This window comes from Equus przewalskii, chromosome 16 (assembly GCF_037783145.1).
Source record: "Equus przewalskii isolate Varuska chromosome 16, EquPr2, whole genome shotgun sequence".
Classification (NCBI taxonomy): domain Eukaryota; kingdom Metazoa; phylum Chordata; class Mammalia; order Perissodactyla; family Equidae; genus Equus; species Equus przewalskii.
Genome location: NC_091846.1, coordinates 15434562 through 15450377, shown reverse-complemented (window position 1 = coordinate 15450377; position 15816 = coordinate 15434562). Strand labels below are relative to the sequence as shown.

General features: G+C 39.6%; 1 protein-coding gene across 1 annotated transcript; it reads right to left on the bottom strand.

Annotated features, from left to right (window-relative positions):
- Positions 1-9661: 9661 nt before the first annotated feature.
- On the bottom strand, positions 9662-15810 carry RFXAP (regulatory factor X associated protein). The gene is made up of 4 exons (XM_070578024.1): positions 15136-15810; positions 14393-14518; positions 13428-13535; positions 9662-11332 (listed from the first exon to the last, which is right to left on the bottom strand). Exons 1-2 carry the CDS (start codon positions 15616-15618, stop codon positions 14510-14512), a joined length of 492 nt encoding a protein of 163 aa, XP_070434125.1. The 5' UTR covers positions 15619-15810; the 3' UTR covers positions 9662-11332; positions 13428-13535; positions 14393-14509.
- Between the last annotated feature and the right edge of the window lie 6 nt (positions 15811-15816).

Sequence of the window (15816 nt, the reverse complement as noted above, 5' to 3'; positions counted from 1 at the left end):
TGTCTTTTGGCTTATTTTTCCCTACGCACCTCATAGAAGGATTCACTGCATATGAGTCCTTAAGATGATCTTAAACCATCCTATTTTGAAAATGTGATGTTCTTAAAAACCAACATGATATGCATAGAGGCTTTTTTTCTGAACAGTAGGAAATATTAAGTGATATTGCAGTATATAGGAAAGAACGAACCATTTTATTATTGTAAACATCTGTATGTTGTTGTATATTACCTATCAAAAAGGTGCTAACGAAGGCTGGTGAAGAAAAACTAAGATGAAATCCAGGAGGAATATGAACATCTCTGAAAATGTAAATTCTCAGTTCCCTCCATTAAAGTTTCTTTCCAGTCTTAAAATGGAGGGAGAAAAATATGCAAATATTTCAAGAAAATTTAGCCTTCCTATTACCTTGATCCAGGTTTTCCTTTTTAATGTTTTTTGGAAATGGAAACCTTTATTCAAAAGAAATATTTTGTGGAATTCCAAAATATAAGCAAATGAAAGACAAGCTATTTGAATTATAGGTGGGGATCATGAAACCTCCAGTTTAAGCTGTGAGTTTTTGGCTAGCGGTGATTGTGCTTGTTTGTTCTTGCCCCTCCCATGGTTCGCCACCCTGTTCTTGCATCTAATATCTGGTATTGGCATTTCAAACACTAACTAGTACAGATTTTTTAATATATCACGGTATGGGCATAAAATATTGTCTTTAAACATTAGCCCATATTAGAGAAGGAATATTTTCATCAATCCAGAAACTTCCACATATTCATTTATCAGATGGTTCTCATGCATCAGCTACCTTCAGGCAGTCACTGTAGATCGAATGCCAACACAGTTCCTGCCTTAAAGGGATTACCAGGTTGTAGTGGAAGAGGAACAAGTAAACCAATAAAGATCAGTGGCTATCAGTTATGACAGGCTGCGGGGGACCAAGCAGTGACATCTCCATCAGGCCCTGGGTGGGTTCCTGGGGAGGCTTCTGGGCTGGTCCCACTTGCCTTCCTTCCCGTCAGTTCCCTTAGCAAGTCATCCCAGACATTCCTAAGCCAGGTCAGGTGCCTGTTTTCTGTGCTCCCATCATAATTTGGGGTCATCAATGGTCAGTTTTCAGTTCCTGCATCACATTGTTTATTTGTCTCTACCAGGCTGGGAGCTCTTTAAGGGCAAGGATTGTATCTATTCATGTCCAGCATTTTCCAGCTATTGTTTAAAAAGACATTTGGGGTTTACATCGAAAAGGCAGAAATGCTATTTGTTTCCAATTCTCCTTTTTAAAAATCAGCGAGTATTTAATTTCTCCCCTTCTAAATAAAAATAATGGCAAGCCTCTAAGTGCCTGTCCAGTGACCATGCTGCAGCTGGTGGGGATGAGGGAAGGATGCTCATGGTTTAGTTTGGAAATAGATATTCAGCTGCACAGCAGTAGCAAAGAAAGGTAACTTTGACAGTTAAGCAGTTAAAATTGCTTTTAGTCTAAGCACTTAATTTATTTCCAAAATGTGAATTTGAGTAGAGATAAGAAGCACAAGGAATTCTGGTGTTGCAGCACCAAGTTAACAAGGAGGATGAAAAAGACGCCAATTCTGAAAGTTTCTCTCTGCGTGATCGTTGATGGTTCCGTTATTTGTATGCATCTGATAATGTTAGGTATGGCCTCAGAATTAGTCCATTAGTCTGAAAAATGATGTTAAATAGAGTAAATATAATGAAAATTATACTCAATTTGGCTCTTAAGCCAAAAATTACTCACACCTGCGACATGTTATTTGGTGATAATTCTTGCAAGTGGCAGGCTAACTTCTCTCTAATATCATTATTTAAAAAGAAAAAACTCTGAAAATTCTAAAAATAACCCACTGAGGTTTAATGAAGAGATGTCTGTGGAGAGAGGTACAGTAGCAGGGGTCAGAAGACTTTTTCTATGAAGGGCCGGATAGAAAATATTTTTACCTGTGTAAGCCATGTGGCCTTTGTTGACTGTTGCAAGTGCTCAACTCTCTCATTGCAGAGCACAAGCAGCCATAAGCACTGTGTCAGCGGATGAGCCTGGCCATGTGTCCATAAAAGGTTACAGACACCAAAATTTGAATTTCATGTAATTTGCACGTGTCACAAAAAACTTTTCTTTTGATTTTTTCCCCCAGCCATTTAAAGAGGTAAGAACTATTCCTAGCCTGCAGCAGTAGAGAGCAGACTGTTGGTCAGATTTGGCCTGGGGTTGGGTGTCCTAGTTTGCCAACCCTCTGGAGGATGAGAGGCCATCTCGAACATTCCAGTCATAGCCACGCTCCCATCTGAATGCAGCCTCGTGGGACACCCCAAGCCTGACCACCAGAACCCCTCAGCTAAGTTCAGCCAACCCACAACACTTTGAGCCAAGAAAGTAAAAGGTGGTTATTTGAAGCCACTATACTTTGGGGTGGTGTGATAGACAACTGAAACAGTGGTCCTAACCATCATCCACGCGTTTGGAATGTTGATGAAACTTTGTTCATCAAGAGGCCTCAGCAAATCACTTCTTGTTACAAAGGGCAGGCATGCCTGTGTGAGAGCACCTGCGATGTATCATATGGCTGCCACCCTGGTCCTGATCAGTCTCCTGGCTCGATGTGCTTTGCCAGTATGTCAGCTGTTTAAGACATCTCTGTTCAAAATACTTACTTCCCTCTCCCAGCGTATGTGGGAAGGCTTGCCATTTTGGTTGCTAGAAATAAAACAATCAATTCTCGCCTCCTATTATTAACACCAGAGGTGAGCTATTACATTGCCCAGCAAGTGTACAGTGCAGGCAGTAAGGCAGTACCAGCCTCTGAGGACACTGCTGGTCTGGCCTCTGCAGCACTTGGCACAGTTACTGCACTGAGCCCAGTTCTGGCCTTAGTTTGCAGCTCGAGAAGAGTTCACGGCCCAGTGCTCTCCTGGTCAGAAAGCACTCAGGCTGCCTCTCCAAACAGGGCACTTGAGCGTTGCTCTGTGTGTCTCAGTTTTAAGTTCTTGTTGCCCTTTGGAATGGGTAACGCCTGGCTTGGGCAGGGGCTGCAGTCACTTTCCAGTTGCTAACCAAGCAGGAAGTGTTCAAGAAAGTGAGACATTAGATGGACTGTGTGTCTCATTTAAAGGTAGCAAGTGTCTGGGACCAGTGAGCAGAGGGCAATTTTGATTGTTGCTGGCTCTAAAGGAGAGAATAAGAAATAGAAGAGACACAGGAAACATGGGAACACATTGTTTGGACACAAGGAAGAGAGAAGGGTACCCAGGTGAGAGAGGATGCTTGGCTTTTCTTGCACAGGCATCTCCCTGGCAAGAAGAGTCCACCTACTAGCACAGAAGTCATGGAGGCTTTGCAAGTACCGTAGGAGCCTGCGAACAAGGCTCTCTGGGCACTGTCCTGCTGAAAGCAAACCTGAGCTCCCACACTAGCAGACAACTTTTTGTGATCTTAGAAAAATATTGACCTAAGACTCAGATTCCCTCATTTTTTGAAAGGAAATAATGCTGTCACAATTACCCGCATCATCCCCCCCACAGATGATTCTAATCAACATGATGACTTGCAGGTATATCTGTGTATTTTAACATGATATAATTATATTACCATAACAAATAGTAATAAATTTTTGTGCAAATATTTAATATTAATATAATGCTATTAATATATCTTCCTTCTTATTAGATTTTCAAAGGCAACCGGTATAAAATCTTATTAGTGCTGACAATGGTCTCCAATTTGAGGACAGTAAATGATAAAAAGTGCAATTATAAGAAAGGAAAACAAATAGAAGATCTCACTAATCATAACTTCTTTTCTGGTTGTTTTGCTCAGCTCTGTTTTCATTTTCCTGCTGCATGTACTCCTGGGTCCTCTTAAGCCCAAACTACAAATAGCTCATGAAAATCAGCGTCTGTGCTTGGTGAATATATCTTAAGAGAGGCTGCATGCATTTCTATATTACTAGGCTAAAGCCATGAAGAGGAAAGATTTATTTATTTTGCTGCGGTAGATGATAACAAAAGTTCACCTCCAATGCTTTAGAAGAATACAAATGATTACTTGGAAGGTGAAGTCATATGTGTTGAGGATAGTAGGGAAGGTCACCCATGTCCTGATTAGAAGATGAGATCAAATCACCTAATTATTAATCATGTCACATTTTCACTAAAATGTTTTAAAAACATTGGTTAACTTTAAACTCAATAAAAGCAGTATTTTAATCAGACTTTTTTCTATAGTGAGACAAGTCTGCTACACAAATGACGGTTCAGCTCTTTTTCAAATAAATTGCTAACCAAACACAGGTTCTAATGTCTGTACCATTTAATAGCATCTGTTGTCATGATTGTAATATTCATTATCGTAGCTAGAGGAAGTCAGAAACTGAGGGAGTAATGATAAAACAATACTAAATTTTCCATGTCAATTAGTTACGCAAAAGAAATCAGGGCTAATTGACAATATCTGTATTAGTTATAATTTCTAATTCTAGAAAGAGAAACAGGAAATTATAAATTAACAGTCATTTGAAAGATCCCAAATCGAGGCCTTTTAAACCGAGACTAGAAACCCTGAATCCACAAAAGAAATGTCAGATATGTTGAAATATACAAAAATTAAAAGCTGTATGGCAAAGATACCATTAAAAAAAGTTTATAGAACAATTCTAGATTTGGGGAAAGTGAATAAAAATGGCATAGGGTTAATTTTTATAATATTCACCAGACTTCTGCACATTGAGTAGGAAAAGGAAACCTAATGGAAAAATAGACAAAACATATAACAAGGCAATTCACAAAAGAGCAGATCTAAATAACCAACAGGCTTATGAAAAGGTGCTTGAATTTACCAGTATTCAAAAATGCTAATAAATTTAACAACTAGCAGTATATATCTATCAAAAAGACAGGAGTTAAAAAAGAACAATAATTCCAACTGCTAGCAAAGATGTTGGGAAAAGAAACTCTTGTTGCTGGTGGACGTGTGAAGTGGTATAGCCTTTTTGGGGGAAAGGAATATAACAATATCTATTTAAAGGATACGTGTAGCTATATATCTCCCTCCACCAAGCAATCTCGTTTCTGAGAATCTATCCCAAGGCCACAGAACCATCAGTACATAATGGTACATAAGGACACGTGACAAGGATGTTTGCTGCAGCATTGTTCATAGTGGCAGAAAATTGGACACCAACAGTGGAACGATTGAATGTGACAGTACATTCATGTCATGAGATGCTCTACAGCCATCTAAAAGAATGAACCAGAGCTATGTAAGTGACTCCAGGGGTCTTCTACACAGTCCTGGTGCATAAAAAATCAATATATTGATGTGTGTATAATACACTCACATTTTTATGTAACAATGACAGTTGCCAGTGTGTATATATGTGTGTTTATATAAAGTTGTAAGCATGGAAAAAATAAGGAAGAATACATGCCCAGTTGCTGACATAGGTTACCTGGAAATTGGCAGTGCATGGAAGACAGAAGTTTGGACAACCAACAAAAGGATTGAAGGGGCAACCTAAACAAAAACCCCTCAGTATATACAAATGATTACGTTGAGTTATTTATATAAATTATATGTGTGTGCATACAGAAAGTTAAAAAAATAAGCATTTATCGAAATGCCTACTGTGTTCAAAACCATGCACTTAGAAATGTCAGCTCCTACTTTAGCAACGATATCTACTCTGAAAAGAGCATCATTTTTGGAGACAGAGGATTTAGGTTCAAATCTTGGCTCTGCCTCTAACCAACTGTAAGACCTGTTTTATAAGTCACTTAACTTCCCCGAGTTTCTTTCCTCATCCAAAAACAGGGACAGGAATACTTGCCTTGCCATGTTTTGAGGTTCAGATGAATTAGCACATAGGAAAGTAGTTTCTAAAGTAACATAATTAGGCTTAGTTTAAATAAAATTTGTCTTTTAACACATTCCAAAACCCAAGGCTTAATATACAAAGGCTTTATTCTCATGGCCCAATGATAGTGTATTCATTGTCAAATGCAAAGAACATGTTCCAATTGCACTGGCCTCACCATGATTACTCACACAGGTCACACTGCTTACAGCAGAGTGCGCTAAGTAACTTGGAATCAGAAGTCCTGGGTTTAAGTCCAATAGCTGTGTGATCCTGAGCAAATAAGCTCTGCAAGTCTGCTTCTGCATCGATGAAATCATAACTGTTGTGCATACATTATGGGATTATTGTGAACAGCAAGGATGGAGGCAGGATTGTTTTGAAAATTATAAAGTGCTAGAAAATTGGAATCATTTTGTCATATTGTCCATAGGTGATGCTTTCTTCATGCACTTCCGGTAGAGAAGTTTACATTTTTAGGCCTCAGAATGGATGGTAAGAAACTCTGGGGAGAAAACAGCACTATAAGTAAGTGCTATGTATATGGAAATAAAGATTCATTAGTAAAACCACATTTCTTCCTACAAACTGAGATAGAAAGCCAAGGAAAAAGCATAAATTGCCTACTTTTCTCAATTTGTAACAAGATTTCAGTTTGTAATAAGAAAAACATTTTTGAAAAGCTCATACATCCATAGTAAAAACTCAAGAAGTACAAAGGATTATTTTTATAAGAGATGGTCTCCCAACCACTGAACCCCCATTCTCCTAGCCCACGCCACCAGTGCCCCAATTTTCCTTTATGGAAGCAACTCTCAATTTTGTATACAAGCATGTATGTCTGTGTGAATATATTTTTCTATGTAATTGTTGGTAACATTAGTTACGACCCTTTGTATTTGCCTATTCATAATTAAGTCCTTAAGTATATAGTCCACTTTAATTTTTGGCCAACATTGCCTTTGAAGGACACTTCATTTGGGCCCTCTGGTTAGTTGTCTCCTTTTTCTCCATGGTAGTTTGGATTAATAACTCCTGAAGCAAAACACCTATTTTATAGTTTTCTTTCCTTTTCCTTTTATTATCACTTTTTAGCAAGTTTCTGCAATACTCTAGAGCTGCTGGTTGATGAGCTGAAGCAAATCACGCTGGGCTTCTCACTGAAGTGAGCCCTCCCCGAGTGATTTTCCTGTCATTACATCCTACAGGCTTGTTTATTCAGTCCCTCCAAACCACGCTCTTCAAGTAGAAGCCTGGGAATGGTCTAATAACTGAGGATTTCAAAGAGCTTGAATTATTGATATACACGCTGTTATGGAGTATCAAGATTGGGGCCGTCGCTAATTCATTGTAATGAGTACTCTTAGTTTCCTAGCTTAAATATCTTGTGCTCTCTCATTCTTCCTACACTGGCTCTGCAATATCATAGGAAACTCCACTGTCTGTTGGCCTCACTTCTCTGCTCACCCAGAACTCTATCTTCTTTTACTGAAATTATCAAAAGCATCCTAACTTCCTCACCCTCTTCTTCCATTAAATGAACCCAAGATCAAGCTTGCAATCTATCCTTCCTATTACTATGGCTGGTTGAGCCCTGTGAAATACTGTCACGTAACTGCAGATTTCCATTACAGATTCCTGGTTGCCAGGAGGCCAAATCTGTAATGTCACATCAATCTCTTTATCTATAGTATTATTTAGGATATAAGTTTGGCTAGATGTATCATGATAACCATGGCAGACACAAGATATTCCATCTTTCACATGGTAGTCCAAAAACAGAGGGTCCCAGGCTCGGATGGTGCCTCTGCTCCCCAAGGCCATCCAGAGACACAGGTTCCTTCTATCTTGTTCCACCTTCCCCAGTGAATTACCCTCATTTGGCCTAGGTGATCTGCTGCTCTGTCCACGTTCGAAGCAGCAGGACGGAGGAAGAGGGGAAATGGGCCGCCTTCCTTTTTCAGGGCACCATCTGGAAGTTGCACACATCATTTCCATTCATAGCCCATTGGTCATAACTTAGTCACATGGCCACACCCAGCTGCAAGGGCAGCTGACACATAGTCTTAGAAAAAAACTTTTAAAAATTGAAAAAAAATACTGAAAAGTGCAAAAATGATAAATGTATAGCTTGCTGAACTTTTGTTAACAGAACACACATGCATAACCAGCATCCAGGACAAGAAGAGTATTACCAGACCCCCAGAAGCCTCTTCGTGCCTCCTTCTAGGCTCCACCTTGTCCCATGTGTAACCACTCCTCTGTGTTCTAACGATGGTTTTACTTGCATTTGTACTTTATATAAATGGAATCATCCACACATCATTTGTGTCCAGATCCTTTGGCATGATATCATGTGCTAATCAGCCATATTGTTGTGTGGCTATGTTCCCAAACAAAAATTCCATTACTATGAAAGAAGGGGAAAAAATGTATCGGGGAACTATTAGCAGGCTACTAGCCTGTCATTGACTTCAATGTATCTTCCTAATTTTCCTCTTTTTCCTAAAGCCTCTGATCAACTCCCTCAGTCCATGTAAACAGATGACTTCTCTTCTGACTGCTGGAAAACGGAAGCTGTGAATTCCTTTATGTTCTTATTGCTACAGATATACCACATCTATATACATTATCTCCTTTCCTCTAGCCTCAAACGAACTGCCACAGCATCACTTCTGCCATATTCTGTTAAAGCAGTCACAGGGCCTGCTCAGATTCAAGGGGGTGAAAAAACAAAATCCAGTGCTTAACGGGTTCATGGCATAAGAGCATGTGGGATGGGACATTTTGCTGCAGCCCCCTTTGAAGTCTGCCATGCCTAGCTTGAAAGCACTTGCACAGCTAATTAAAACCATAGTAATCAAACACAGAACTGTGAGAAATAGTAATAAATTGTTGTTTTAAGCTACTAAATTTTCAGGTGATTTGTTACATAGCAATAACTATTCAGTTAGGTGGTGTATCAGTTACCTACTCTCTCAAGAATGCTGCATAACCAACCACCCCAAAACTCTGGCTTACAATCCTAATTATTTATTATTGCTCACAGTCTACTGGTCAGCTGGGTAGTTCTGCCAGTCTGGGCCAGGCTTGGCCGACATGTTGGGATCCAGTGTATGTGAAGTCGGCTGGCAGGCTGGCAGGGGATAGCTAGTCTAGCATAGCCTCACTCACGTCTGGCTGTTTACCAGCTATTGGCAGCTCTTGGCTGGTACACCACAGGTGACTGGGCCACGTGTCTCATTATCTAGCAGGCTGGGCTGGGCTGGACTCGTTACCATGATAGCTGGGTAGGGTTGTAAAAGAATAAGTGGAAGTATTACAAATCTTTGGAAGTCTACTCAGGACTGGGATAATGCTATTTCCTCTGCATTCTATTGGCCAAAACAAGTTACGAGGCCAATCCTTCAGATTTAAAGGGTAGGTAAACAAACTCAATCTCTTGGTGGGAGGAACAGCAAAGTTACATTGTAAAAGTCATGAATACATGAAGGGATAAAAAATTGGGGACACACTGCAACAAATCTATATCAAATAAGTAAAAACCTTATGATTTTATTGATATATATCCCTTTTCCTTTCATTCAGCCCTCACGGGCCTATTACTTTCCCATTCCTCCTATTCCACTTGAAGAAGGATAAGCTGATCTTTTCGCCATCAAAGTTAACTTACATTCCAGGGCTTCAATAAAGCTTCCAACACCATAAGAGAACAAACTAACAGTTAATAACAAATGTGAATCAATTCCTCTGCATCCAGTGTGAGGCAACTAAAGAACAGAATAAGTGAATCAGACAACTCAAAGGTCAGCAACTGGACTTTAATGAATAATTTCAGTAAAAGCGTTTTTGCACAGATATGCAGGTATAAAACACACATTAAAAAATGAGTAAGATTTTTTCCCTCCTTAAATACTTCTTAGAACAGCTGTGACTAAATTTAATATGACATATTTCAGAGCTTAAAACCCAAGAAACTAACAAATTTTTGCATTATTAAACTTCAGACACGTGCATTTATTGTCCTAACATTGGAAATACTCTCTTGACATTTGATTTGTTACTGTTTTTGGTAAGTTTGCCTTTTAAAAGTTTTCCTAGGGGAAAAATACAAGAAAGTACCTATCCAGATTACCAGTCATTCTTTGAACATTACTTAGGAATAATACGGTCTGAAAATAGCTCACTTTTGAGAAACACTGACAAAATGCTGAGGTGTTCTTATTTTCAGGATCTCTTTTTGAAAAAGAAATAGTAAGGCTGGCCTGGTGGTGTAGTGGTTAAGTTTGCATGCTCCGCTTCAGAGGCCCGGGGTCATGGGTTCAGATCCCGGGTGTGGACCTATACACCACTCATCAAGCCATGCTGTGGCAGCATCCCACATAAAATAGAGGAAAACTGGCACAGCTGTTAGCTCAGGGCCTATCATCCTCACGAAAAAAAGAAAAACAAAAAAATGAAAAAAGAAATGAGCATAAAAAGAGTAATTTTGACCTGGCATTTGTGGGATGAGATATATCTATACTGTTCACAAATTCAAAACACAAGATTGTCCTCTTTAACAGAGATCAACACTAACAGGTAACAAGAAGTAGGGAAGCCAACTTCAGGAGATGCCTTCATTGCAGTGTACTTAGTCCCTCTCTTAGGTTTTACCAGCATATCTCTGAAAAGAGATACACATCCTAATTTCAGATATTTAACAATGATCCCTTTTCTTATACATATAAAATATGCTTCCTCTTTGACAGCTCTAGTCTTAACTGCAAAGAAAAGGTTATCATGAGAACCTAACTCTGGGTGCCCAGCTACATTTTATCATTACAAGTAGCTATCAGTGTTTCTTAAGTGGAGTATTATTGGCATTGTAAGACAATTCTTAGTTGTGTGGACCATTCCAGACACTGCAGAACATTTAGCATTCCTGACCCATTCACTAAAAAGCAGCAGTTTTCAAGGTCACTGTGACAATCAAAAAACATACCACAGAGTTCCAACTGCCCCTGGATGAGAACCACTGAGCTAGATGACCCAAGATTAATATCTATTAACTTCATGACTTCCACAGAAAGTAACTGCTTCATTACCTTCAGTAACAATGACTGAAGAGGAACACTTTGTTTAAAAAACCTTGTAATTAAATGTTATTTTTGGAAGATAAGCTGATCTCTTCAAATTCATGGTGATCTGAGAGGATTATATGCACAAAGTGCAATACGTATTTATCCCCAAATGCACGCGTACATTTACAGGAAAATGATTATGTTGTACCAGCATGTCTTCCCCCACTTATCTTTAGTATAAAAATATGTTCATCTATTACAATAAGATAAAAAACATGTAGATCTTCATAAATTCCCTCACAGCGACGTTCCTGAAAATTGCTGCTGTCTTTGCTCCAAAACTTGCTGATTTAATAGTTGTTGCTGTTTCTGTAAAAACTGCACCACTTCTGGACTTCTTAGTAATGACTTAAAAAGAAAAAATATATTTATTAATATCATTATTCTTATGAGATTAGATTGCATTTATGCAATGAACTTATTCTGATATGTCCCCACACAAGATACAATGTGCTTACAAAACAAAACACTCCTGAACTGAATTCACATTTGCATCTGATGCACTGCGATTAAACTGCAAACTAATAGTAATAAAACTTGATGTCACACGTCAAAATACTAAAACCTAAAAATAATGGGTGAAGCGTGATCTTACTGGCAACTTTGCACATCAAGGAAATGCTTTCTATGACATGCCAGCATATATACTCTCTATGAAACATAGGAGCAAACAGCTAGAGCACTGGCCCAGGATTCCAGCAAGAAAAAATGGAAAATGAAAAGGGGCCACATGTGAAAACGGCAGTTAAATATCAGTTTGGAAATACATTTAAGGCTAGTACTGGAACTCAAGTTTCTCCCACTAGCCTACTAAGTCTTTCTAAAGAAATTAAAAATTGTGTGTGTATGTCTGCATAGGTACAGGTGTATAAACTGTATATAGGTATACATATATTAATAAAAGTAGTATTAGCACATTACCAAAATTTCAGAAAAGAATACCACTGCTGTAAAACAACCAATACAGTTTTGCACACTTAACATTTTTAAGTATAGTTATAATCATATAACAAATGTAATAGACTAGGGTTAATATGTTTTTATTATAATACAATACTTATTTAAATCGATGAAGAAGAATACTTTGGCCTCAGTAAAATGAAAAAGATAAACTAAATAAAGTGGAAATACTACTGTTAAATACTGATTCTAAAATTTAACATTATAAGCGTAGGACATTTTCTATTTATTAAATAGTTTTCTTTAAAAGTTAATCTGTAAAGACTGCTCAACCCTCTATTAAGGAAATGTACAACAATCTACTTAGCTGCTATAAGACTGTTCAACACAGGCTTCTTAAACCACTATATTACTCTCTGTGACAAATACATTTCTCGCAACATCCTTATGTTTAATTTTATCCATATTTAGGATGTACTTCCTGTGAATGTCTTCACAGTAAGTATGACTTCTGAGTCAAAGGGATGACCTTTGTAAAGACTCCTGATACATACAGTCCAGCTGCTTTCCACAAAGTGTTGCAACCGATATATGACGCTGTCAACAGAATGAGAGTGCTCATTTCATGGAACCCTCAGCATCCTTGTGTGTTATCATTTTAACGCTTCTCATTTATTGTGTAGTTTATCGTATGATTTTTACTGATATTGAATACCTTTCCATATCACTTAATGGTAGTATTTCTGTTTTCTTCTTTTTTCTGTTTTTACTTTTTGTATAGACAGAATGTATTGAGGCCAAAATTTTCCATCAATTTATATGAATATTTTATACAATACAAATAGCAACCATATTAACCATAGTCTTTTATATTTGTTGCAAACGTTTTTCCTATGTTATTGTGAAGTTTTTGTTTTTACCACCATTTTGACTACAGTATTCATTTGTATGTAGTCAAATTTATAATCTTGTCTTTGTAATTTTGTCTATTTCTTTGAAGCTAGAAAATTCTCATTCCAGATTTTTGAGATCAAGTCCCAATTCTATTTTTTTTAATTTAGAAAATTTTTAATTTATCAGGAATTAATTTGATGTACCGTGATGTGACGAGCTAAATTCTATTTTGTCCTCAAATTATTATCTAATTACTTCAGTATTTATTGAATAATCTCTCCTGACTGAATTCTGATGCCTTCTACCAAATTTATAATAGAGATCCTTATTCAATATTGGTCTAATTATACCTCAATACTACTAAAGCATTATTCCATAAACCCCAAAATTCAGTACAAGGAAAGTCCACTTTAAAATCTCATCTTGCTCAGATATCAAGGTTTAGTCAATGAAGACAGAGGATTAAAAGTGTTCCTGCTCAGATAGTCCTGGGAGAGCATTATGAGATTCCAGGGTGTACTGGCAGAGGCACAATTCAATCCTGATGACCAGTTTAACAAGTTTTAAAATCTCAAAAATCTAAATAGTTTCATTTATAACAAACAACTTAGTTAATAGATTTGTAACTACTATACAAACAGATATTTACCAGTCTTTTTTGATTTAACACTTGTTCTAAAAGAGTAGGTCTTGCAGGACGATCCCCAAAGGATCCCGTTCTTTGTTTAACAACGGAGAGTATGTTGTCTGCATTTTCCTGGGGTAAATGACAAAAATGCAAATAGGATTAACAGTTAACATAATAACCCATGATTACAGGCATTTCAATGATGTAACGAACAGGTCTTTGCTTCTCTTCCTTCTTGCTCAGTCCCTGTGGGACTTGGGGAAAGTCCCTCATTAAGTCATAGGCAAAGTGTTGGCAGTTAATTTTATACAACTCTCCTCAATCCCTCTCCCTCCAGGATTTCCAACCTGGGCTCTTCAGTCTCCTGAAGGTCTCAAAATCAACAGTGGGGCAAAGGTGGGGGAGGGGAGCAAAGAGTTACTTGTAAGCTATTTTCAATACTACAAAAAATGCCAAGTGGAAACTGAACGTTCTCTTTAGATAAAGCTGTCCAGCCCAAAACAAAGTTTGCCTGCCTTTGGATGGGATATATGAACTCAAAAGCAATTTATATATTGCTAATGAAACACTGATAGTTTTTTGCCCAATTAACAACAAAAAATGGAGGGGGGGCAAAAAAATATTACTTAGGGAAGCAACTGATAGATAATACTTTCAAAATTTGGAAGTCCTTAGGAGAAAAACGACAAACTGGCTTTGAAAAGACTGGAAAGTAGTGATATAAATAATCTCCTGCCACTGGTATGGACAAAATAGGTAAGCCCTAAAACACACAAGATGAATTATCTGCTTACCTGTAACAACTTCAAAGTACACCCCTACTGAGGAGAACAATGGCTAAGGTTAATGACTTACTATCTGCTGGACACTGTGTCAACACTCAACATGGAACATCTCACATATTCGCAGCAACATTATGAACTAGGTACTATTTTAACACTCATTTTACAGATGAAGAAGCTGAAAGGCTCAAAGAGTTTAATAACCTGTTCAAGGCCAGAAGTCCAACTCCACAGCACGGGCTTTAACCTTCAACATAGTTCAAATCAAACAATCCAAAAATCTTCTGAGATTTACATTCCATTATCATTCAATTTTTTTCCTTAGGTGTACTAAGAAAAAACAGGGTAGTAAGAACACGGATACTGAGAACAAGGTATTAATTATAGGGGTACTGAGAACAGGGTTCTAAGAACAGGGTATTAAGTATAAGGGAACTAAGAATAGAGGTACTACGGACAGGATACGGAGAACAGAGTACTAAGAATATGGTTAACTGAAAATAGGATACTAAGTATAGAGTACTGAGAATTGGGGTACTAAGAACAGGTGCTAAAAATAGGATTCCAAGAACAGGACCTTTTCCAAAGCACCAACTTCATCTAGGTTCCTAAGTCTCTTTGCCTGCTCCTTTGGTGATGAACCAGAACAATCATTTCCTATCTGTCCTTCCAGCCCGTATCTCAGATCTTTGAAATGACAGCTCTGATGAGGTGTCACATCATTTTCACCGAAATTGATTCATCTATCACAAAGATGCAACAGAACTGTTAAGGCTTGGCACATGTCTGTATAAACTTTATTTACGGCAAGCACTCACTAACTCTCAGCCACAGCAACCCGGCCCATTTGGAAGCCGGTGGGCAGGCGCTGGAAATGCGGTGTGCGGCAGCAGTGGGGTTTCTTCTTTCACCTCCCACTCCCCAAGACCCCAGCTAGGGTCTGATACCTCCTGTTTGACGTTTCCCCCGCTGCCAGTCGGGGCGGCCGCACCGCAGTTCAAGGCCTGGTCGCTCTTCTTCTTTTTGTACTTGTCCTTGTACATCTTGTTGCGGTGTTTCTTGCACATCCACGGCTTGCGCTGCTTGGCCACCTGGCTGGTGGTCTCGCTGCAGCCCTCGTAGGTGCAGGTCTTGCTCAGGCTGCCCCCGCCGCTGCCCCGTCTCCGGGCTCCCCCGCTGCCGCCCTCGCCCCCGGAGTGGGTTTCCTCGTCCTCCAGATCCTCCAAACTAGCCGTGCTCTCCCCTCCCCCCGGGGGGTCCGAAGTGTCCAGCAGGTCGGCTTCGTCCTCGCCCGCCTCCTCCTCGGCATCCCCAGCCACTTCACACAGGTACCTAACAGGCTGGCCCGCCCCGGCGCTGCCCCCCAGGGCCGGAGCCTGCCTCAGGACGCCCTCGGCCGCAGCCTCGTCCTGCCCTCCACAGGGGCGCATCACCAGAAGGGTGAACTGCGAGGCCGGGGCCGGGCCGGGGGGTGGAGCCAGCGCCTGGCCAGGAGCCGGGGCCGGGGCCCCGGGGCGGAGCACGCCGCTGGCGGCGCCCGGCCCCGCGCCCTCGGCGACACCCTCCACCTCCGTGCTGCTGCGACCTGACAGGGGTCCACGACCCCGGCCTTTCAGCACTTGCTGGGC

What these genes read in the sequence shown, in the direction of transcription:
- RFXAP (XM_070578024.1), bottom strand. Translation starts at nt 15,618, where the DNA reads ATGCGCCCCTGTGGAGGGCAGGACGAGGCTGCGGCCGAGGGCGTCCTG.